General features: G+C 39.6%; 1 protein-coding gene across 9 annotated transcripts in view; it reads left to right on the plus strand.

Annotated features, from left to right (window-relative positions):
• The window catches only part of LMO7 (LIM domain 7), a 205,651-nt gene extending 183,279 nt beyond the window's left edge, over positions 1-22,372 (plus strand). For all 9 annotated transcript variants that reach the window (XM_060079624.1, XM_060079629.1, XM_060079630.1 and 6 more), the window contains 13 exons: positions 1,249-1,309; positions 3,035-3,091; positions 4,948-4,973; positions 5,603-5,707; positions 6,695-6,787; positions 7,202-7,452; positions 8,369-8,434; positions 10,550-10,602; positions 13,259-13,472; positions 16,334-16,612; positions 18,930-19,038; positions 20,152-20,254; positions 21,613-22,372. In XM_060079624.1, the coding sequence (XP_059935607.1) occupies positions 1,249-1,309; positions 3,035-3,091; positions 4,948-4,973; positions 5,603-5,707; positions 6,695-6,787; positions 7,202-7,452; positions 8,369-8,434; positions 10,550-10,602; positions 13,259-13,472; positions 16,334-16,612; positions 18,930-19,038; positions 20,152-20,254; positions 21,613-21,635 (1,440 nt within the window). In that variant the 3' untranslated portion in view covers positions 21,636-22,372. The remainder of the gene's footprint in view (positions 1-1,248; positions 1,310-3,034; positions 3,092-4,947; positions 4,974-5,602; positions 5,708-6,694; positions 6,788-7,201; positions 7,453-8,368; positions 8,435-10,549; positions 10,603-13,258; positions 13,473-16,333; positions 16,613-18,929; positions 19,039-20,151; positions 20,255-21,612) is intronic.
• The last annotated feature ends 2,926 nt before the right edge of the window (positions 22,373-25,298 follow it).

The following is a 25,298-nucleotide window of genomic DNA, read 5'->3' on the forward strand; positions in this document are numbered from 1 at the left end:
TATAGGAAGTGTGTTTGTGAGGGGAAAGAATCTGCTTTCTTTGAACAATTTTGATGCTGTTTTAAAAACATAGATAATTGAATAAGGTAATTTATAGTAATGAGAATAAAATATATTTTTGAAAATCATAAGGCATTTCTCATTAATAATTTAGAGTAATAGTGAGTTATATAATGAAAAAAAATCAAAAGATCCATAGTGATGTTTTGCAGGGTTTTTTTAACATACGTACATACATACATAATACATACATACATTTATTTATTTATTTATCTATCTATCTATCTATCTATCTATCTATTTATTTATTTATTTATGGCTGTGTCGGGTCTTAGTTGCAGCGGATAGGCTCTTTGTTGCGGCGCGTGGGTTCTGTAGTTGTGGTGGGTGGGCTCAGTTGCCCCGTGGCATGTGGGATCTTAGTACCCCGACCAGGGATCGAACCCACATCTCCTGCACTAGAAGGTGGATTCTTAACCACTGGACCACCAGGGAAGTCCCTGCAGGTGTTTCTTACCAATCCTTCATCATTATACCCCTCTCTCAGATCTTTGTGAATGTGAAGTAGTTAATTATGTAAAATTATATGCTATAACTTTTCTATGCTTTCCTTAGTCTTTACTGGTAAAATAAATATGGTAATTGTGTGCAGTTTTAAAACCTCATGAAGCAGTTTTAGTTCTTGTGTGGGTGAATGAGATGGGTAGACTTACATATGTGGTTAAGAGATACACACTTACATCAATTGATTTAAAATAATTATAATGTAGAAAATTTCTAATTATCAAAGTAATAGTTAAATTTAAATTTGCAAATAAATGTGTTTATATTGACTCCCTAGATATAATTGCTGTTATCCCAAGATGCTCCCTTTCATGTAATAAGGAGATCCTGCTACCTTGTATAAGAAAAGTTTAAATGTTAGAGAATCCTATATAACTGTGTTGCTTACTCATAAATATAAACCAAATGGACCAGTGATTATTTGGCCCATCATGTTTCTTGGAAAATTAATGACTGATTGAACTTAAAGTATTCATGCTTACAGTTGGTCATTAATTCTTCCACAAATATTGAAGAGCAATAAAAAAATTATGTTTTATTATATGTAAAAGGCTGTAAAGAATATATTCATACTGTGAAAAACTCATCTCATTCGAAGATATTTTCACTAATGAGAAATGCATTATTTAAGCCTGAAGTCCAATTGGAGAGAATATTGTTAACTGGCATTTTTATCCTTTCTAGAATACTGAATCAAAGGAAATTAATGGAATTCGTGATGAAAGCAATACTTTTGAATCAAAAGGTAAACATTACCATTATAGCTTACATTTATAATATAGGAGAAGTCATTGCACTCAAGTTCTGCTACTATAAAAATTAATATCTGTGAGTGAAAGCAAAACTGATCCACTGCAAGTTGAAACTCGGAGGTTAGCACACAGATCCAATTGCAGCCAGGTGGAAGGGCATTCAGTTCCAGTGTTGAATAGTCCAGGAACTGCAAACAAAGCTTTGGCAGCCTGTCCAGGAGCTTTGAGTGCCTGTGTGTCTAATCCAAATAAGAAAGACTGGTTTTCCCAAGGCCATCAGCTTTCTCTCTATGGTGTGCTGGCAAAGGGAGTCTTAGTTAAATACGAGGTTTCCTTTCTCCCTTTTATGTTGTAAAAGGGACAAGCCTGGAAGCAGCTAGTAATAAGGGAATGCCAGTGGCAGTAACAGTTGTTAGCAGAAGTACCCATCTGTAAGGAAAAAACAGACATAGCATCTAGGGAAATTTTGCATTATGGAGTCATCACTTCCTCCTGCTGTCTATCTACAAATAATTGAGCTACCACATGCTGTGTGCTATGGCTTAGGCATACAAAATAAATAAGAAAGATCTGGTCCACATAGGCAGGGAAAGAGACCCAAAGAAGATGAAGCTTCTCTTAGCATGAAACTAGACTGCCAGGCACAGGTCTAGGTTTTCTCAGTGATTTGGTGGTTTTGAATCTGCATTTGTCAGTTCATAATACCTTATGTCAAAATCAAACCAAGTTTATAAATTTCCCTTCCTTTATTGATTATTTATGTATTTATATATTTATGTATTTTATTTATGTATTTAATTTCTGATAATTATAAGTGACTATATTTTAACTGTTTGATATTGCATTCTTTGTCAAAGGAGTTTTTAAAAGTGAACATGACTGCTTTTTTCTTCGTGATATTTTAATCTAAGATGTGCGGGTCCCGTTCTGTCTGTGACTCAGCAGAGCACTTGTTAGTGACACAGGCCCTGTCATTTGAGGGTTTTGTTTAGATAAGTAAATATCAACTAGTGTCAAATAATAATTACATTTACATTTTATGAATAAACTGAAGTATAATAATCATTTGCCATAATCCTGTGACAGATCTGTAGAAGTCAGAATATTTTCTTTTTCTTTTTTATCTGATTGAACTCTATTTGCTTTATGTAAAGTTAGGGGCTATAAGATCTTGGAAACTAGGGCAAAATAGTCTAGTTAGAAGAATATTTTAATTTTAGCATTTGGGGGTTTTTTTAGAATTGTTCTGTGGATATTTATTTTCTTGTCCTCCTCCCCATTATTTTTTAGTTCCTTTTTTACTTACTAGTACTATGAAAAATCTTAGTTACAAACAATTCTTCCTGTACTAGAAAAGATTTTGAATTGATTAACCTAAGCAAAAACAATTTAATTTCCACTTCCCTAAAGGGGTGTGATCTAGCACGGAAGATGTTACTTCAGCTTCTATGAAACTGTGATGCTACCTGCTAAAATTTATTAATCAAAATATTAGTTCCTTTTACTAATTTGAATGTAGTATAGACTACTAAAACTATGTGTCTTTGTGCATTGAAATAATCGCTATCTTCTATGGCAATCAGTTTTATCATTTTAAAAATAATATTGCTACAGAATGGAAAGATGTATCAAGTATCGTTTAGTTTTCCAGTGGTGAGAGATTAAAATGAATGACATGGTATTGATGTGTTTTTTTTGTGTTTGTATTTTTCAACTAGCCTCTGAACCTATTTCTTTGAAAAACTTAAAAAGGCGATCACAATTTTTTGAACAAGGTAAACTGCCAAGCTAACAATTCATGTACTTTCATGGAATTGTTCCCACTCTCCACTCTTTTCCTGATAGTCTGTGGTGCTGGGCACTGAGCCTCTTCTATTTGGCCATCATTATGACCAAGCAACATAACCCATTTCCATTCTTTCCCTAGGGTCATCAGGCTTTTCTTACAGTTCATGGGTCTACCTCTGTGGTAATGGGTCTTTGTGTGTCCTTTGTATACCTCTGAAGTTTTGGGGTTTTTTTTCATTAAAAAAATTGAGATGCTGTTTAAACACACACTACTTGCCACTGGGTGACAGTAAGAAATGAGGAATTTCATTTATGCCTTACTGCTTCCTACAAATTGCATAATATTAGATTACACCAACATACAATTGGCCAACTTTTAGAGTCAAATTTTGGGTTTTGGAAAATGCTCTGAATAAAGAACAGAGTTGTTGATTGCTATTGGGATGATGGCTTTGGAGTGTTAATAGGACCGCTCTGTAAATTTGGTCACATCTGTAAACAAGTACATTTTGAGATTCTCTTTGTTGGTGTAGTCGGGCAGTGCTGCATTACAATGTGCCGTGCATGTGGCATTTCCTCCCCTTTCACGTTTGTCTAATACTCTGTCTCATGAATGCAGTTTGAACTCTGTGCTTTGCAGTCAAGAGCTTAAAAGTAATATCCAACATTTGAGATGCAATGGCACAGTCAGTAGGGGGTGTGCTGTTGGTGTCTAAAATGTTATTATTTCTTACTTTTAAGATTATCAAAAATATTTCCAAACTTGCCTTATAACATGGTACTTACTGGATTTGTGTATTTTGTGTTAATCTATTCGTAGTCTCTTTTGGTGAATTAAGATCTCTTTTTGACCATAAATAGAAGTAGCTTACCAGCTCTGCATGTACAGGGGTCCATTTGTGTCAGTGTCCTTTGTGTTTTTGATAATTTTTGTTCAACTCTTGTTATTCTATGGTAATTTAACTGAAACCGTGTGATACGCCTAGCTCAAATTGGCTAAAATAAAGCAATTCCTTTTCTTTCTCCATTTTCACACACTTTTCTTCAACAGACTATTTTAGGGAAGAATAGTTTCTTAAATCTCAAAGCAGTTTTCTTAAAAATATGATTGTGTAAGTGAATAATTTATTTGACAGCGGAGGTTTCAGGAAAATTTAAAAATACAGTATGGTAGTGTTTTTTATGAAATTTGCTTACATGTTTATAATCATTGTACTACATATAGGCACACACAATTATGTAGGCCCCCTAAGAATAAAAAGAATAACATTCTGCCCATAGGTTTACACCTGAAGTCTGAATATTTTGTTTTTCAAATAATAGGAGTGGAAAGGGAAATGCTTCTTGAATATGTTTGTTGGTGGCTTATTTCAGAAAAGTAGCTCCTTAGCAATAAGACCTGAAAAATGTGACTTACTACACCTGTCACCATGTAATTGAATAGCAGCCAGTAAAAAAATTGGGTTTGGTAGATGTTGTAATATTTGAAATTCAGCTTTTCTTCTATTAGGCCAAGTTATGAGAATACTATCCACTCTATTAATAAAAGAACCCTGAACGCTTAGAAATAAGCACACTAGTATCTCAGCTCTAGCATCTAGAGATAAGATGAAACTTTGGCATCCACTGTTTCTCTTCTTTTTACTGACTTTGAATTTGGAAGATGAGTAACAAACAGATGGGACTAAAGAGAGAAATGTACTTTTGTTTGAAAAAACTGATGTCACTTAGTATACTGGCATAGACACAGTTAGTGATACAACTTTCTGAAAGGAATTATTTCATAGAAATGAAGATTTATATTGTTTTCTTTTTCTTTCCTTGCCCACGTGCTGTAATATAGGAAGTTCCGATTCTGTGGTGCCTGATGTGAGTAGTATTCATTTGGTTTTGGAATAAACAAGAAGGCCTGGGTGGGACTGAATTAGCACACAGTAGCATTGCTTACTGTTATTTTAAGCTGCATAAGAGTTTATCCAGGAGTATCTTTCCAAGATAAAGAGGCCTATTTTTTTTTTAATTGAAGTATAGTTGACTTACAACGTTGTGTTAGTTTCTGGTGTACAACAAAGTGATTCAGTTTTTATATATATATATATTCTTTTTCATATTTTTTCCATTATGGTTTATAACAGGATATTGAATATATCAATAGTTCCCTGTGCTATACAATGGGACCTTGTTGTTTATCCATTCTATATAAAATAGTTAGCATCTGCTCATCCCAAACTCCCAATACAACCCTCCCCTGCCCCTTGCCCCGCTCCCCCTTGGCAACCACGAGTCTGTTCTCCATGTTTGTGAGTCTCTGTTTCTGTTTCGTAGATAAGTTCATTTGTGTAAGAGACCTATTTTGATATATAAAGCCCACCCTCCTTTAATACAGCGTAGGCCAAGGGTGATATGAATAATTTATGTATGCAAAAGTACTTCAGTAGATGACTTAATGAAGTAACATATTCTTCTCTGTTTGCACCTTTTCTCTTGTAACTCGGCAGCTTCCAGTCCCGACCATCAGTGCCCCGAGTCGCTGGACGTGGGATCAGGAAGGGGAGAGGAAGCGGCAGGAGAGGTGGCAGAAAGAGCAGGACCGCCTGCTGCAGGTAAAGCAGGGTAGTGCGGGTCAGCAGGAACACCGTTTGCTTTAACAGCTTTTCCTGCTCAGTGTCAACCTACATTAAGAGGCAACTTTAAAAAAATTAAAAGCCAATAACCTCATAATTAACAAATCTTTTGATATGTAGCACATTTTAAAAAAAGTAATCTATTTATTTATTTATTTATTTATTTATTTATTTCTGGCTATGTTGGGTCTTCGTTGCTACGCGCGGGCTTTCTCTAGTTGCGGCGAGCGGGGGCCACTCTTCGTCGCAGTGCGCGGGCTTCTCATTGCGGTGGCTTCTCTTGTTACGGAGCACGGGCTCTAGGCGTGTGGGCTTCAGTAGTTGTGGCACGTGGGTTCAGTAGTTGTGGCTCGTGGGCTCTAGAGCGCAGGCTCAGTAGTTGTGGCACAGGGGCTTAGTTGCTCCGCGGCATGCGGGATCTTCCCAGACCAGGGCTCGAACTCGTGTCCCCCGCATTGGCAGGCGTATTCTTAACCACTGTGCCACCAGGGATGCCCCTGTAGCACATTTTATATGAAATACTTTTCCATTTTGAAAATTTCCAGAGTCCCCCATTAAAATTATTTATTAGACCCTTTGTATATTTTTAGAGTATGTGGCACCATCGTTTTATGGATTTTCTTATGCATGAGAGGTGTAGAGATTTGTTAGGACCTCCACCTGCATCAACTGTGTGCTTGGTCCACTGCACAGTAATTCAGTGCCCCTTCCAGTTAGCTAGGGGCTTCGATGAATTACAGCCACAGTCAAGAGTGGATATGGGTTCAATTCGGAATGTCTGCCCTTTCCCAAGTCTGCATTTTAGCTCAGTATAAGCTATGATCTGCTTAAGGGGTGCAAATCTGATTGGTTAAACCAATATCTCTGTCTTTAAAGATGGAGGTAGAGGGTAGAGCTGACAAAATGCAAATGAGAGATTAACATCATTAACCTATTAACTAATTAATATGCCATCTCCTCTTGTAGGAAAAATATCAACGTGAACAGGAGAAGCTAAGGGAAGAGTGGCAAAGGGCTAAGCAGGAGGCTGAGAGAGAGAATTCCAAGTACTTGAATGAGGTAGTGTTGGCCACACCCTCTTCTTCCTTCTCGACCTTGTTGGTGAAATTCGCTGTAAAATGGAAGCTACCCCGTTTCACCTGGCTTTTGTCACACATTCACCTGTGTAGTTCTCTGAAAATACCAGGCTCTGGTTTGTCCGCATTTCACTTTGACGTTTCAGCCTTTCTCCTAGTTTCTCTACTGTATCACTAAATAATCCTATCACTAGGCTCTAAGGGCATCTTCCTCTTCTGTGTTACAGCTCCACCACCCATGTGTGATTTTTGTTAGTGATAAAACGTTTCACGTTATTTCAAGTTGAATTCTGGGCCAACTACAATAAGTATCATTTAAAACTGAATATAGACATATCTGTGCATAGTACGGAAATGCACAGATTCACATGGGTTTCTTTTCTCCCTCGTCACGTAGGAGCTAATGGTCCTAAACTCAAACAGCATTTCTCTGACCACACGGGAGCCTGCTGTGGCCACCCGGGGTGAAGAGTCCAAGGCACCTGACACGGAAGGAGCCCCGGCAGAGGAGGAAACGAAGCAGCAGCAGCAAGAGAAAGACCAGGAGCAGAAGCGGCGCGAGGCAGAGGCAGAGGCGGAGGCGGACGAGCAGAAGCGCCAGGCGGAGAGAGAGGGGGAAACTTCTATCCAAATCTACCAGTACAGAAGGTCTGTCCCCACGGCCAAAGGGCGCGTGTGCTTTTTCAGTTGATCTGACTTGGGTGCCTCTGAAGTGAGGAATGGATACAGCTAACTGGTCCCCCTGCTCCCCGCCATCCGTCCTCCACGCAGGGCCACACAAGCAGAGGTGAACCTTTTTCACTGTCAGTGATCCTGTCACCTACCTTCCCTCCTCAAAGTTCCCCTATGGCTCCCTGTCACGTTAGAACATCATCCAGAGTCCTCGCCGTGGCCCCGATGGCTTGAATGGATGGCATCTCGGCCTTCTTGTCCACCCGGCTTCCAACCACTCTTCCCCTCACTTGGTTGCTTACAGTCACACCGGCCTCCTTTTCCTTCCATGAAAATGTCCGACTGACTCTGCCCCGGGACTTTTGCATTTTCTAGTCCCTGTACCTGGAGAAGACTTCCCTCACGTGTTTGTGTGGCTTACTCATTTTCTTTAAGTCTCTGCTCCAATGTCACCTTCTCAGACTTTCCAGAATACCTCATCAGAAACACGTCTCTTCCCCGCACCCTTTCTCTCTAGTGTGCACTTGCCTGCTTTACGTTATGCGTTTATTTGCTTGTCTGTTAACCTGCCCCATCCCACTAAAAAGTATTATGAGTCCAGTAAGTTTGTTTTGTTTACTTCGGTAGCCCAGCCCTGGAATAGTACCAGAACATACACTGAGCAGGCACTCAGTGTATGTTTGTGGAATGAATGAATTGCAAATGTCTGTTGGCGGTAGTAGGTCTGTTTTCTGTAGGGATGGATTGAAATACTTTTGTATGTTTAGTTTTCAACTCAGAGACCATTCTCATAAAGAGGCTGGAATAACATTACTTTGATATCCATTTCTTAAACTCTGGGAAGGCATTAAAGTCTAATACTTTGAGCATAAACTCTTTTTCCATCTTTTAGACCTGTTGATTCCTATGACATACCAAAGAGAGAAGAAGAATCTTCAGGTTTGCTTCCTAGTGACAGGTGTGTAGAACTTTAATTGTAATTTGGTTGGAGTAATTGGCTTCAGAAGAATATTTGAGGTCTTGCCTAGATGTTTCGTAGGACTGCTTTAGCGCCTGCTCTTTTGTGGGATACAAAGATATCCTGCTGGTTGATCCTTGCATCAACTGGCTTTTGCTGTGTAACCAACTGCCCCTAAACTTAGTGACTTGACTTACGATTTCATAGGTCAGCATTTTAGACTAAACTCAATTGGTGGTGCTTTTAATTGATTGGGTCCCTAGTGCATCTACCACCAGTTTACTAAGCAATTCTGCTTTTGGGAGTTGACTGGCTGTCAGCAGGGACAGTGAGAACAACTAAGCCATGTGTCTTTCAACATCCAGCAAGCCAGTGCAGTCTTCTGTACATGGTGGCTGGACAGAGAAAAGAGAGAGAATTAAAGAGAGAAAGTGTGCGAGGCATCTTGCAGCCTAAGGTCTGACCTGGTACACCATTGCTTCTGCTACATTCTGTTATCTAAAGTCACAAGGCCAGCCCAAGTTCACAGAGAGGAGAAAAACCCTATCTCTTTGTGGGAGGAGCCACAGTGCAAGGGGAATGGACACAGAATAAGACGTGTTCATTTTTGCGATCTACCTGAAGCTTTATTTTAAAGAAGTTATAAGCAATGGCATAAGCTTACCAAAAGTTCCATGCAGACATCTGAAATGAGAATTGTAGCCTTTCTCTTAGTTTGATTAGAACTACTAGTCGGTTTCAGGGAATGAAGATAGGATTTCAGATACCTGAAAAGTTATATATTTCCTAAAACATTAAATTTAATATTTTAAAGGAATTTAAAAAATGTTTTGCACTCTTGAAATCACTAAGGACTTCTGAAAAGTCTGTCTATATATATATCCAGTGTATGACCATTAATCTGTGTTTTCACAGCTAAAATTTCTCCTCTAGGAAGTTCGCCTTAGAAATAAGGAAAGACTCATCTCTGTAGGCAATCAGTATGACTAAATAGGGCTCAGAGTAGATAGGGAAAAGAAAAACAACATACGTAAAGGTACTAATGGGCTGACATTAAGCTAGACAGAAAATTCTAGTGATGGATAACCTTATTTATAGTGAATGTTTCTGGGTAACTTTAGATCATTAAAATGTGTATCTCTCTTTTTTAAAGCTATGATTTATTTATATATATATAAATAAGCTTTATGTATGTAGTTCATTACCTTGAGAAAATAAGTAGATTTTAGGGAAAGGAAACTTAACGAATCCTGGAAAATATGAAACACTCGTAGGTAGTTGTGATAAAGCATGCCCTAGAGGCATTACGGAGTGTAGCTAGGCATCATGCATTAAAAGTATTTTCTTCTATGTTAATACAAATGAAACCATTCATGGATGTTGCTAACAGTTGTGATATATTGCGTGTTACACATAATTATATGTTGTATTGATATATTATAAACATCTGCATATACCTATGTACGACAGTGTATATTATTATTATATAATATATTATTATTCATTATTATTACTAGTATTGGAAGTTATTGTGCCTAGGAGAGTGAGAAAGAGATGAGCATGTATTGGTATATGGACCCAAGGTTTATCATTACAAAGTCAGGCCTTTTCAGAAGTTGCCTATGCCAGTGCGCCCCAGTACCTCTTTGGAATGCTAGGATAACATTTGTTGAGTTGCTGTTTCAGAGTAGGACCCTAATGCCCCCAAAGATGACTTCTTGATCCTCGGGCAGCATGAAGGAAGTGCTGACAGTCTGATGTTAGGTGATCTGATGACAGATGCTTTGTACAGCCTGGTAAGATTGATGTCTGGAAGAGAAGAGAGTCAAAGTATTCAAGCTGGTCAAAAAATCATAGGCTTTAACGGACATCAAATTGGACAGGATTTTCACATGCTTCTGTTTCTAGCATCAAGCTCTTTTCTCTTTAGAGATGTCTTGTTTTCTGCTAGTTTGTGCAACATGAAAAATGCCTTGGTATGAAAATAAATATGGCTCTCAACAGACATGGGAAATAAATCAGCTGCTTTAAAAAGTAATCTTTTGGGGGTTCTTACTTCATAAATATGAAAAGGATGTTCTTAATGAGATGTATGTAATCTGTTCTGTGTTTTAGGAATAAATCCAGATCCACTACTGAACTGGATGATTACCCCACAAATAAAAACGGTAAATGTGAATTTTTTTCAGAATTTTTCAGCGCAGTTGCTTCATTATGCTATCGCACCCTATGATCGGTATTTTTAAGGTCAAGATATTTCAGGTTGATTAAGATTACATATTTAAAATACTACAGATTTTGAACACCCCTTCCTATTTGTGTATAAAAACAAAATTATCTTGTGCTTATTTTGGCTTTATTTTATGATGGAGGGAGTACTGCAAGATTTAAATAATTATAAATAGCTAAGGAAATCTGTGGAAATTTTGCAAAGTGATGCTGATATGATTTTGTGTAGTGAATTTCATCTTGCCTCCAACGAATTGGGACAGAAAAGTTTTCTGCAGAGTACCAGAGAAATTGTATATAAACCTGAAATTGCATGTAAACCTGAAATTGCACATTTAAATGACAAGATTCAAAAAATTCAAAATGGGGCTTCCCTGGTGGCGCAGTGGTTGAGAGTCCACCTGCCGATGCAGGGGACACGGGTTCGTGCCCCGGTCTGGGAAGATCCCACATGCTGTGGAGCGGCTGGGCCCATGAGCCGTGGCCGCTGAGCCTGCGCGTCCGGAGCCTGTGCTCCACAACGGGAGAGACCACGACAGTGAGAGGCCCGCGTACCGCAGAAAAACAAAATTCAAAATGATGATTTCACTAACTTGGCAAAAACAATCTGGAGCCTGATATTTTTAGTATAAAGTGTATTTCTAGGAACACATGTTAACTGAGGTTATGTCAGTAAGGGAAGAAAACTATTGAAAACCCCATTTTAAGCAGGGTTTGCCTACCAGGCTTTGAGTAAGTAGGGTGCTGGTCAGTTATGTAAATGAATGAAGATCCAGATGAAGATGGAGGTGCACTTGGTGGACACGCCTGTTTAAGTGGACAGCCACTCCCTGGCTCCAGCTTGTCACTGCCACATGGGAAGATAGAAACCTGTGATTGCCAACTCTTTCTGTTGTAAAATAGAAGTAAAAAAAAAAAGTCTGGATTTTTATGTTGTCTTTTAAGTGGTTGACAAGGAATTTAAAAAACCCTCTAACGCACCATTGTAAAGCAATTATACTCCAATAAAGATGTTAAAAAAAAATTTACAGCCCTCTGTGAACAAAACAGCCTCCACAGGCCCCAGTGGTCTGAAGGCAGCTCTGGTTAAAGCTTGTAGAATTTATAGTTTCTAATAGGTTCTGTACGCACCCCTCTTCCTTTAACACAGAGGACCTTCCATCGTCTGGTCCTAGTTTAACTTTCCAGCCTAGTTTGCTGTTTTCCCCATTAGGGGCCCTTAACTATAACCAAATTGGTCTCTCTCTCATTTTCCAACTTATCAGATGCTTTCTGATCTAGTTCCTCTGCTCTCACCTGTTTGGGTTTCCAGTTTCTTCTCCCCTGAATTTGCCCCTAAGCCCCCATTAAAATTAAAGTTTAAGTACTTGAATCTGCCATGAAACATGTTTAACCTGCAGTGATCCCATTCTCTCTTGAACGTAAACACAGGACCTGTTAGTAATAACAAGTGTGCCTCTCAGAAATAGTTTTGTTAATATTTGTGACTAGTGTTATTAATCTGCCTATTTTTCTATGTATGTTTTCTCCCCTTTACTAACTGTAAGCTCTTGTATAGCCCACGGTAGACGTTATTAAATATTTTATTGAAAAACTTGGCTATGCCAGTAAGGCGTCTTTAAAATAGAAAACATTTTATTCCAAATCTGACCAAATTGATAAGCTGTGTGCATACACCAGTGTGAACATAGGCGTGTATAAGAAACCTTTGGTGGCCTTGTTCATTGCTTACTGGAAGATAAGCTAAGGCAGAATGAATTTTGAAAGAAAGGCAACAGCAGTGAATCTGGAGAACAAAAGAAAATAAATCCTTAGATGAAATTTTCTAATCCAAATTAAGATGGGGAGGGTACATCAAAGTTATGGATGTTTTACCCATATCAGGAATTAATCAGCAAATCCGAGGAGACAAAGCCTTCAGGATAAAACCTGACTTAATTGTCATTCATCCAAATTATAGTTCTGTCAGTTCCTTTACAGGAGATACAAGTCTGATAACATCCCTTGGTTATCATTTGGACTACCTGGCTATTTTTCAATTTCACAAAAGCCATTTCAAAGGTCATTGAATATGCTCTCATTCCTATGATTTGGTCATGACTTATTCTGTGACTTATACCATGAAGACTTGAGCCATGTTAGCTGGAGATGCACGCGTTTATGCCTTCGCTCTCTCCGCAGGGGGAGTGTACGTTTTTTGAAAGAACAGAGTGCCCTGTTCCCTTGCAGAGTTGTCACAGCAAGCATTCAGTGAGCAGGTGCTTGATTGATTTTAATTTAGGAAGGAAGGAAGTAGTGGAAGAGAAACTTTCTAGATGAGCAGTTTGTAACGTAATACTGCTGAAATCAAGGCTGGTTGTTTCCTTTTTAGGCAGCCCTCTGGTATGCCTCTGGGTGTGGAATTGGAATTTCTAGGGACAGGAGACTGTTCCTTTATGTTCCGAGGTAGCAGTCTCATTGAGAATTGATAATGTGAGCATATGTGCCCAATGTCACTTTTTTTTTTTTTTTTGCTCCACTGTATTTGGAGATTTATCCACTATCCCTTTTTTTTTTAATGTGCTAATCCCAGAGCTTTTGATGTTTTGAATTTAGGAAGCAGTAGATACTTAGACCGAACTGGGAGCAGTAGCTCATCGCAGAAAAGCTCCAAGAAGGAACAAGTCCCATCAGGAGCGGAGTTGGAGAGACAACAAATCCTTCAAGAAATGAGGAAGAGAACGTCCCTTTATGATGACAACAGCTGGATCCGACAGCGCAGTTCCAGTGTCAATAAAGAGCCGATTTGTCTGCCTGGGATTATGAGAAGGTGCGAGACGTCTTCGGAATTATTTCTCCTTCTGTACTGAGGTGCAGACATTTAATTTCTAGACGTGCTGGCTGCTTTGGACAGAAGAGATGTCATCATTTCTTTTCTTATGCAAGATTTAGTGGGGGAAAGAGAAGGAGAGCAGATGTCATTGGGCACCTGTCACGGAGCACTGCTTAGCACCAGACACGTGGCAGGTGCTTTGTCTACATCATCTCACTTAATCTGGAAAGAATGTCTTGAGGCAGGGATAGTAATTCTGTGTTTCCATACGAAGAAGCTGTGACTAGAGCAAGAAACGCACTCGGACAAAACCACACGGCTAATAGGTTGCCAGGCTGCCTGTGGAGCTCTGATGTGTGATGCAGGTACTTAAATAATTGATGTGGTTCTTAGTGCATCCTTGGATGCTGAACCAAAAAAATAAATAAACATCTGTTTATAATGAGATCATGGTTAGATTGGAATCATGAAAGTAGTGTTCACAAAATGTGGACACCTAATTTTTGTAACTTTAAGGAAAATACAGAGATATAAATTAATTGGAGATGAGAGGATGAACTAAACAAATGTATCTTGGGTAAGTGAATACTGAAGCTACTTTTATTTAGTATTTCCACAGCTGACATACTGAGGAAAATTACTGACAGCACATTACAGACAAAGGGCTAATTACCTCAATGTAAAAGTAACTCTTGAAAATCAGTAAATAAACCCTGACAACTTTATAGAAACATAAACAAGTGATATGAACAGGTAGTTCATAGAAAAAGAAACAAAGTAAGCATATGACAGGTCAACACTTCTCCTAAAGCAACAGTGGTATGCCTCGCTCGTGGGATTTGTAGAGTTAAAAGGTTGATTAAATCTAGTATTGATTAAATTAACTTAAATGTAGTATTGACTGAATCTAGTATTGATTAAATCTAGTATTGACAGTTGTATAAGGAAACAGGAATTCTTGTTCCCAACTGGGTGGGCAATTTTTTCAGTGTTTATTAAGCCAAAGTTTTTGTGTATACCCCATGAGCACTTGAGTTTCTGGCACTTTATCTTCTGGGTATATTTGGGTAAGTATGCAAAGTTATCTCAAAGGATGTACACTTAAATAGTATTGGCAGTAGCAAAAAAGAGAAATTATCAGAATATCTACAAATAAGAGTGTACTTAGAGCTCATTAAATAAATAGTGGCACCATGATAAGTGGACTACTGTACAACTGTTAAAGAGTGATAGAGGCATCGCTCTATAACATACCACCTCAACAGTGAGTGGGTTAAAATAAAAATTCACTACTCTCAAAATTCTGAGCGTTGGCTGGGCAGGTCTTTGCATAGTATTGGTTGGGGCACTTGGCAGCTGTAGTCATTTAGAGCTGGGGTTGGCAAATTTTTTTGCATGCAGGACCAGATTGTAAATAATTTAGGCTTGGTAGGCCACCCAAATCTGCGTCATGTTTTTTTTTTTTTTAATGACTGTTTGAAAAGATAAAATACCCTTAGCTCATGCATTTTATGTATCCTGGCAGTGGGCTATAACTTGCTGACCTCTGATACTCCGCTGAGAGCTCAGCTGGAGCTATTGGCTGGGAGCTGCTGTTTTCCAAATAGCCCTCCCCACATAGCTGCTTGGGTTGCCTTATAACCTGGCACCTGGATTTAAAGAGGAAACCTTGCAAGAGGTATAAGCCCTAAAGTGCAAGTGCTTATCAAACCTCCATTTGTCTCATGTTTGCTAATGTCCCATTGACCAACATGTCACATGGCTAAGCCCAGAATCAGTGGGAGGGGACCACGCAAGGATGTGGATACCAGGAAGATGATCCACTGGGGGCCACCAAAGTACCTTCTGTCACCTGAACTGACATGAAGATAGTTCCAAGAAAATGTATATTACGTGGAATAAAGCAAGTTTTGAAGAATATGAGTTGTAGAATAATCCCATTTGTTTAAGCATGTTAAACATATGAACACATTACATATGTATATAGACATGGTTATACGTACATATGTAAATTTGTATATGTATGTAAATATATACTTGCATGTGTGAGGAAAAAGTCTAGAAGGATACACAGTTAACAGTGGTTACCTCTGGGGATTAGGGCAGGTAAATTGTAAGTAAAAGTGTATATACCCTGCTATATTGCTTGGGTCTTTCTCATCATGATGATATAATACTTTTATAATTTGAAAAAAATACATATTTCAAACTTGGGGTAAGAGAGAAAGTTTTAAAAGTAATAACAACAAAATTGACCAGGTAGGAAAAAACCCTCATAATTTGGAGTCAGTCTTTGTAGATCAGAATTAATGTCAAGTACATAACGATCTTATTTACAAAGCGGAAATAGAGACACAGACATAGAGAACAAACGTATGGATACCAAAGGGGAAGGGGGTGGTGGAATGAATTGGGAGACTGGGATTGACATATAAACACAATTGATACTGTGTATAAAATAGATAACTAATGAGAACCTACTGTATAGCACAGGGAACTCTACTTAATGCTCTGTAGTGACGTAAATGGGAAGGAAGTCCAAAAAAGAGGGGATATATGCATACGTATAGCTGATTCACATTGCTGTACAGCAGAAACTAACACAACATTGGAAAGCAACTCTACTCCAAGAAAAATTTTAAAAATTAAAATAAATGAAGGTTAATTGAATATGAAACATCATGATGCCTTTGATGAAAAGGAACTTTAGCTGTTAAAGGTAATTTTATATGTAACTGGCCTTGTTAGATTCATACCTGCTTATAAAATACATGGATATTTTAATGACTGTAATGGTGTTAAGTGGATTTCTAGTTGAACGTGTTATGTAACTTGGATGAACCCTTTCTGTGTTTCAGAGGTGAATCTCTAGATAACCTGGATTCCCCAAGAGCCAGTTCTTGGCGACAGTCCCCTTGGCACAACCAGCCTTCAGGAGTCTATGCCACTTCCTCTGTCCAAGACTGCAGTCGCCCCCCACCTCAGCTGCTGTCCACTTCGAACCGTGCCTACATGCGGAACCCCTCCTCCAGCGTACCCCCTCCCTCAGCGGGTTCCGGGAAGACCACCACCCCGTCCCCCATACCGCGCAGCCATTCCCCTGCGGTTCCGCAGCCCGGCTGCCAGCCACGCAACAGGTGAGGCCCTTTGGGTTTTCCCTCTTCTTCCCTTCATCTCAAGGGGTAGCTTTTCATTAAAAATTTCCCAAAATCTTGTCCAAGCTTTCCAATGAAAAAAGAAAAACAGGCCTTTTTGAGTGTGTCAGATTCAGTGTTCCTTTCCCAACTCAGTTCCTTGCTATCTTTCCATGCCAACCCAAGGGCATTTATGGATGTCTTATGAAGCCATTGGAGGCCTTTAAAATGTTTACTTCATTGCCACTGCCTCGTGTACTTGGGCCTGTGGTCAGTGTCTTAGATGCAGACGGACCTGAACAGTTCTCACTGTGGAATCATAAAAATATACAGTAGCTCAAGAATGCATGACAAATTGATGAGTAAAAGCAGTATTGTAAAATGTTTGACTGTTTTGATGAGACTGTAATATAAAATCATTTTATAGGAACTGAGTATAAAAGGAAAGCATTATAACGCAGACCCATCGTCTGTGGAACTTTGAACAAGCTGGCTTAAAAAATTCTTAAGTTAGGGCTTCCCTGGTGGCGCAGTGGTTGGGGATCCGCCTACAGATGCAGGGGACATGGGTTCGTGCCCCGGCCTGGGAGGATCCCACGTGCCGTGGAGCGGCTGGGCCCGTGAGCCATGGCCATTGAGCCTGCGCGTCCGGAGCCTGTGCTCCGCAATGGGAGAGGCCACAGCAGTGAAAGGCCCACATACCACAAAAGAAAAAATATTCTTAAGTTAGATATGGCATTTTGGGTTTTTGATTTCCAAGACCATTGCTTGTCTCTTATCTGGTTTTCCAACATCTTGCTCAGACTACATCAGCTGAAGTCTGCAGGTCATATGCTGTGGGAACTGTGTGAGAGTTATAATGGTGGGTCTTGACACGCCTTTTGGTATGGGTTAAAGCTCAGATTATCAACGTGTGTTGGGGTGTTATATCTGTGTAGCTTCTCCACAGATCACTGATGCTTCACAAAGCCACATAGAGCAGTGTTTCTGTTGAGACCTGAAGGGAGTTCTACTGGCCTGTGCTACTTTTCATCACTATTGAAATACTGAAAAGTAGAAACACAATGATTAATATTGGGATTTTTTTTAAGCTATCAACTAAAGGATTTCATTCAGAGAAGATATTGTTATCTAGCTAAAATGTTGCTTGTCCCAGGATTTATAAAATGTGTATCAGGGAGCTTAAATTAAGAGAAGAGATGAGGATTTTTGGTAAATTTGGGGGGAAGATAGGGACTGCAGAGTTGGGGGGGAGCCAGAGGAGAGAGTACCTGTTTCCTTACTGAGAACCCTGCCCTCGGAAAGCAGAAAGGAGATGGGGCTGTGGACTTCTCTGCCCTGAAAAGGTCTCTATCTAGAGCACGTGGTGCTCTAACGTGAGGCACTCAACAGCTATGCCCTTTCCAATGTCACTGAAGTGCTGTGCCAGTCCAGTGGGGTGCAAAGATAAGAAGTAGCCTTCACCTTTCGGCCTGGGAGAAGAGATAAGCCTTGTAAACAAAGCAAAGTAGAAACCTGCCTTACCTATCTAAATGGTAGCTGTCGGGCAGTTTTCATGTCATTCTCTGCAGAGGCAGTCCTGTAATCCAGAGGCATAGTCAGGCAAGCACTGATACTTCTGTTTACCTAGAATATCGGGTGAATGAGAAAGAGGTTGAGGGCTTCCCTTGTGGCGCAGTGGTTGGGAGTCCGCCTGCCGATGCAGGGGACGCGGGTTCGTGTCCCGGTCCCACATGCCGCGGAGCGGCTGGGCCCGTGAGCCATGGCTGCTGAGCCTGTGCGTCCGGAGCCTGTGCTCCGCAACAGGAGAGGCCACAGCAGTGAGAGGCCCGCGTACCGCAAAAAAAAAAAAAAAAAAGAGGTTGAGAAAATAAGGTTGAGGCGGTAGGTTGAATAGACTTGCAACATCTCTCGGAAGCGGGGCTGCTCGTCAGTGTTCGATGAGCAGAAGACATGATTAGAGCTGTGCCTTGGAGGGTTTACCTGGCAAGGTGATGTCGGCTGCATTAGAGGAGGGGGGACTGTTGCCGAGTACAGATGTGGTCTGAGGGGCATAGCGTCGTGAAGTGCAGAATGGACCGATTACACAGAAACCGTTCATGTATGTGACTAGGGGTTCCAGAGCCGTCATGGAGATCCATCAAGGTACAGTATCATCAAGGCATACTTTGATTGGCTGGTGAAAGTTTTCCTGCCACAGGTATATAAAATAAAGAGTTTCGTAAACTATGATTCACGTTAATACCAGAGTGTGATTTTTAGATAAGAGCTTTGAGCTACTCGGATGAAAGCCACCCTTCCATTCTTGTTCTACGTCTAGGTCGGTCAGTGGGAAGCGCGTGTGCTCCTATTGTCATAACATTCTGGGCAAAGGAGCCGCCATGATCATCGAGTCCCTGGGTCTTTGTTATCATTTGCATTGTTTTAAGGTGAGACTGAGCCAAACAGCCTGCAGGGCCGCATCGCTTTGCTTGGAGAGAGCATGGCTTCTTGCAGCACTGGGTGTGGACCTGCCACTAACAAGCTAGGTGCTGCCTGTCGGTCTGTGCTGCACTTTGAATCACACATGGCCTGCTACTGCTACTAGGTTCCCAAACCTTGAACCTGGCTTCAAAACTTAAAGCCGGAAGCACTATGCACTTCCTATTTCCAATCTAAGATTCTATAAGTAAAATTTACAGTGCGTAAATGCTTTCTCTAACATGCTGCCACGGTTATTAACAGCATGGGGACATGAATTATAACAGGGTCCAAAGCCTAGCTTTGAAGAGGGAGAGTATGAAAGGAAAAATAATGTATTTTTACAGTTGCACAGTCTGCTTGCACCTAAGGAGCTCTTGCACATAGGAAAGAAGTAGGGCTCTATGACTACCTTAGTTTGCAGTATCTGTCTTTAGAGACACATCTGTTTGATTCTTGAACTTGCCGTTGGGCCAGAGAGAGAAATTCCGGTGGTTGATCCTGGAGTCCTTCAGAGCTCAGCTTGTTTAAGCTTGTCTATCTCTGGCTTGGGTTGTTCCTAGGCATAGCAGAATGAGTCAAAAGTATTAGTGTTTGAGCACATGGAACCAAAATAACCCAGCCTTGAAGGGAAAGCACCCTGAGTGAGCCTCACTGAATTGGTGCTGGGGGGAATGCCTGGGGTGACCCACCCCAGGGCACAGAGCCCGAAACCCAGTCTTGGTGCCCTTCACCCGTTCCTTCCTGTGCTGCTTTATCCTCTCCATTCCGCTGGGAGAAAGGAAGACGCAATTTCTTTAAACCAATCAACGAATCATTTCTATTCTTGGTATATTTAGAATGATATCTTGGCTCTTCTAATTGGCTTTATGAATTCTTTAATGTCTCATCTGGCAGGCTTCCTTTTAATCTAATTATCTTTGGGCCTTTTTTTTTTTTTTTTCCTTTGCTGAAATGTATCTAAGAGCTTAGAAGCTGCATTTTGCTCAATTTTTTTTTTTTTTTTTTTCTGGGAGTGCCCCAAGCTTTCTTGAGCTAAGTGTGGACGTTTCCTGTTTTTGCTTTTTTTGTTTGTCTCCCAGTGTGTGGCCTGTGATCGTGACCTCGGAGGCTCTTCCTCAGGAGCCGAAGTCAGAATCCGAAACAACCAACTGTATTGCAACGACTGCTATCTCAGATTCAAATGTAAGAGAGCAAATCAGGGAGAAAATTTCTTGTCTTTTACAGAGACCACGGGTTCCCATGCATTTCCCTGAACCTACCACCAGCTCCTCCTCAAGCTCCCTGCCCCAGAGCCCCGGGCTTTAGGAATCTCAGAGTATCCCCTTCAAAGAGGGTCCGGTGAGCGGGTCAGTGGGTCAGTGCTCAGGACTCCAGCCACGCAAGGGTGGGTGTAGGACCAAGGAACCAGAGAGGGATGCGTGCCGGGAGTCAGGACGGTGTGCTGTGCAGTCTGCTGGGTCTGGAGAAACTTCTGATGACTCAAGCATACAAACCAACCAAGACCGACAGTCAAAATGAATCTTCTGTATAGACTCTCATCAGTTTCTTGGCTAAGAAACTCTCATCATTTTAGCTGATTTCTGTTATTTACCAATGGGGTCTGATTATGTGATTTAGAATATGACCAACTTTAAAAACTGTGGTTTAAAAAGGTAATAAAGAATAGTCAGTGTATGCTTTGTTACTCTATAATCATATGCTATCAAATTATACAATAATTGAAGCATTAATTCTGATGACATAGTGTTTCAGTGTCATTTTTGGAAAAATTGAGTTTTTTAAACACTTCACGTGCTATTCTGTGTCTAAGCATGTTTTTGCCTGTAAGTGTGTTATAAACATAGGGTAGCGTAAGTAGATTGCATATCGTTTATAGCTGCATAAAGACAACCATTCCTCCTTTTTATATTTTGAGCCTTGATGCTGGTAACATGTGTTTCTTCCTTATTGTGAAAGGGTGTTTGTTACAAGTGGTATCAGCCAAACCATATGCTTTTGAGCTCTGAGGTATTTATATGGCCTTTATGTGAAGAGTGCTTTGGAAATGGCTTCAGCCCAGTCAACTCTCTCTTATCTGTCACCGTATTTTGAGCCTTCTCACCCCATTGGTCCAGGCCTTTCCTGGATGCCAGCACTGAGGTTGGAGAGTGTCAAGGCTGGGCATGGAATGGGGGGGAGTGTGTGTATGTGTGTGAGCTTTTCTGTCTTTAGTCAAAATTCCAAAGCCAAATATAATTGATTTTTGGAATCATCATGGAAAAATTGCCCATGCCTTTTCTCTCCTCCAGTACAGATAATAGAGAGTTGAGTGTAACTTGTTTGTATATCAGCAGTTAATTTTTACTCCATTTTTTTGCAAAGAAAGATTTGTAGAACCCAGAGGTGTGATTTGCCCAGCTTTATCCTAAGTGAGTAACAGGATAACTCTTTCTACCTCATGGGGTCATTCTCTGAGCGATTCCTGCTATGTATCCCAGGTGGCGATGTTCAAGTGTTTCTGAATCTAAGCACTTTTCTTTCTTCTCTCCTTGCCTGATCAGCTGGACGGCCAACCGCCATGTGATGTAAGCCTCCACACGAAAGCACTGTTGCAGATAGAAGAAGAGGTGGTTGCTGCTGATATAGATCAATAAATATACGTTGTATGTCCTTTTGCTCTCTTTTTTAAAAAGAATAATACTTTTTCTGGCCTCTTTAGATTATATCAGAGCATCATAGTCTTGGTAGAACCTGTATTTTTGTTGTTTATTTATAAGAAGGTAATTATGTGTGGGGAAAAGTGCAGTATTTCCTTTTTGAATTCAGCATTATAAAAGCACAGGGGAAAAATAAGAACTTCAAAATATTTTTTTGATGCTGATAATGATCTAGTTTGACTTTCTAGTGGTGTTTTGAGGAGGGTTATTTTATTGTTTTTTTTTTAAGTTTTGGAAACATTATTTGAAATAGTTAATATAAATATATAATTGCATTTGCTCTGTTTATTATAATGTATTCTAAATTAATGCAGAACCATACGGAAAATTTCACTAAAATCCACCCCCAAATTTGCTTTCTGTATCCTTCATTTCATTTATGTAATATTATTAATTTTTTTTTTTAGCTTATATGACATTTTATTTGCTTGATGAGGGGAGCTCTATTTTCTTCACCAGAATTGTCACTAAGCAATTCCCAGTAGAAATTGCTTCTTTTCATTCATGGAAAATCATCATGGTTTGTATGCCAGAAGTTTTCTCCAGAAACTAGTGAGCCTTTCTGTTCAACTGCATTTGTAAATAAACTTGCTGATGCATTTAAGCAGTGGTTCTTTTTCTTCTGTGTGTGTCTGTGTTTGTCTACCTTCCAAACCTTTTAATTATGTTTCAGTGTGTGGCTTTTCTTGATACTATGTTTTATTTAGCATATTTACTGAGGTATAAATTGACATACAATAAAATGCACATATTTAAACTGTACAGTGACAGGTTTTGACATGTGTATATACCTATGAAACTATGACTGCAATCGTGATATTGTTTTTCCTGAAAAATTTTAACAAGAAACTTTATTTTTGATGGAAAGTTATTTTTGAATGCAGTACATTTTTATGGTGAAAGGTGAAGTGAATGGTGAATTGTTGGATGATTTGCATAGAATCTTTACATATTCTTTTGCTTCCTCAGTGATAAGTTTAGAAAATCTATAGGATAAAAAAAATCTATAATGTTTTAGAAATCTGGAGTGAGAGTGCAAGAACGCAAGACTTTAGCATGTTTTGAGCAAAAATATAAGCTTGCTTGAATCCTTTATAATAAGGAAGCTGGAGTGGTTAATTTTAGGATATGAGAACTGTACTGGGATAGGTTAGAAATATATAAGAAGCTGTAGTGTGGGAGAAAATAAAAAAATTAGTTCCAGTTTTTATTTTTGTTTAGTATTCTTTATTTCAGATTATTAGAGTAATGTGTGTTTTCTGATGAAAATTTATCAAGTACCTAAAGTGTAAGGAATATAATTCTCAGTTCCAAACTTTGAAGACAAGAGCTCTGTGTTTAAACTCAATCTGTACATAGTTATTTATCCTGTGTTCCTAGTTAACGTTGGCTTGTGAATTTTTCCATGTTCTTAAAACCATTTCTATATATTTTTATTAATGGTTGCATAATACTCCATTGTTTGGTGCTGTTAATACTTATCTGATAGTTCCTCTACTGCGTGCATCTCAATTGTTTCTAATATTTAACACTTTTTTTAAACAAATAGATTTTATTCTTTTTAAAGTGATATAACAGTTACTTTTATTTTTTCCCCATTATTTTTATTTTTTATTGGAGTAGAATTGCTTTACAATGTTGTGTTAGTTTCTGCTGTACAGTGAAGTGAGTCAGCTATATGTATACCTGTATACCCTCCCTCCCCCCCCCCATCTAGGTCACCACAGAGCACTGAGCTGAGCTCCCTGTGATATATATAACATGGTTTTATATACTATATGTATGCATATACTTCTTGTATAAAGTCTGTGATGGACTCTCCATGATCATATCTATTTTTTATATTATTTTCATAGACATGAGGTTATTGGCTCAGAGGTTATGCATCTTAAGGCTGTCATGATACATATTGCCACAGTGGTTTCCAGAAAGATGCTACCAACTTAGACCCCCACTATCACCACACAGGAATTTCCGTTGCCTTGTTCTCTGCCTGACATATAGTAGCCCTCAGTATGCAGTAGCTGAATAAATTAATAAATAAACCACTGCTTCAATTTCTGTCTTGTTAATTCTGCTTGTTCCTGCCTCTAGTACAAGCTTTAATTCTTACCTCACAGTTTTAGTTTTCTCATCCAACATCTTTACTGATCAGTACTCCTTTTCATCTAAATCCTTTGTCTTTTCATCTTAACCTTGTATACTGTTTTTTCTTCTCTGTACATTCTTATGACTTTTCTCCTCATCTCTCATATTATCTTGTTAAGTGATAATAATTTTGTTAGTACAAGTTGTTAGGACAGCTTTCAGAGATTTTCTTCTAAGACACCGGTGTTATAGCCGGTGTATATGCCCATGAGAATTTGTAACTTCATTTAGGAACAAGGAAAGATTCAGTCATTCAACATTCTTTATTCAAGTGGTATGTGCCAGGCACAGTTTTAGATACTGTAGATAGTGCAATGAAGAAATACAAAGTCTTGTCTCTGACTGGGCTTAGATTTCCAGTTGGGGGAGACAATGATAAACGCAATAAAATGTAACATGCATGTGGAGATAAGGGTGTTGAAGCACAAATGAGCAGGGCAAGGAGGCTCCATGAGTGTTGGAAATGAAAGTTCCGTGGTGCCTTTTTATATGGGTTGTAGAGACAGCCTCTCTGATATCTGAGCCAAAGCCTGAAGGATTGAGGGAGCAAACCTTACAGATATCTGAGGGGAATGCATTCCGGATATAGAGAATAGCAAGTTCAAGAGCGTTGAGGCAGGAGAATATTTGGTGTGCTCAGGAAGCGACCATGTGGTTGGGACGGATCAAGTGAGAGTGATACATGAGCAAGGAGGTGTGGGGAGGAGGACGCAGGTCTGCTGAGCAGGACAGAGACATTGGAGGGTTGAGCTGGGGAGTGAAATGAACTGACTTATGTTTTAAAATGACTGCAGACCACCACATAAACAACAGGTTGCAGAGGAGTAAAGGTAAAAGCAGGGAGGCGAGTTCGGAATCTATTGAAATTGTCCAGGTGAAAGATGTTCTCTTCAGCAGGGCCGGAGCAGGGGAGGTGATGAGGAGTTGGCAGATTACACAGTGTGCATATGTATCTCGAAGATGAAGTGACAGAATTTGGTGATGGATTGGATGTAGCATAAGAGAAAGGGAAGAGTCCAAGTCTCAAGTGTTGTCTTGAGGAGCTGAACATGGAACCACCACTTTCTAAAATGGATAAGGTGGTAGGTGGAGCCCAGTTGGGGTTGGTGGGGCAGGGAGATCAGAGTTTGGAGTTTAAACATGGTGAGGTCTGAACAGTCTATTAGATAAACTAAATGACAGTGTTGAGTGGGCAGCTGGCTGTGCAAATCTGGGGTTCAAGTCAGAAGTCCAGCCTGGAGACGTAAGTGTAGGGTCATCAGTATATAGATGGAATTTAAGCTGAGAATCAAGAGGACATCACCTGGATTCTGACTGTAATTAGAGCAAAGAATATCTCAGAAGGATCAATTCCTGGGGTCCTCCAGCATTGGAGATCAGAG

Source organism: Mesoplodon densirostris, chromosome 17, assembly GCF_025265405.1.
Source record: "Mesoplodon densirostris isolate mMesDen1 chromosome 17, mMesDen1 primary haplotype, whole genome shotgun sequence".
NCBI lineage: Eukaryota > Metazoa > Chordata > Mammalia > Artiodactyla > Ziphiidae > Mesoplodon > Mesoplodon densirostris.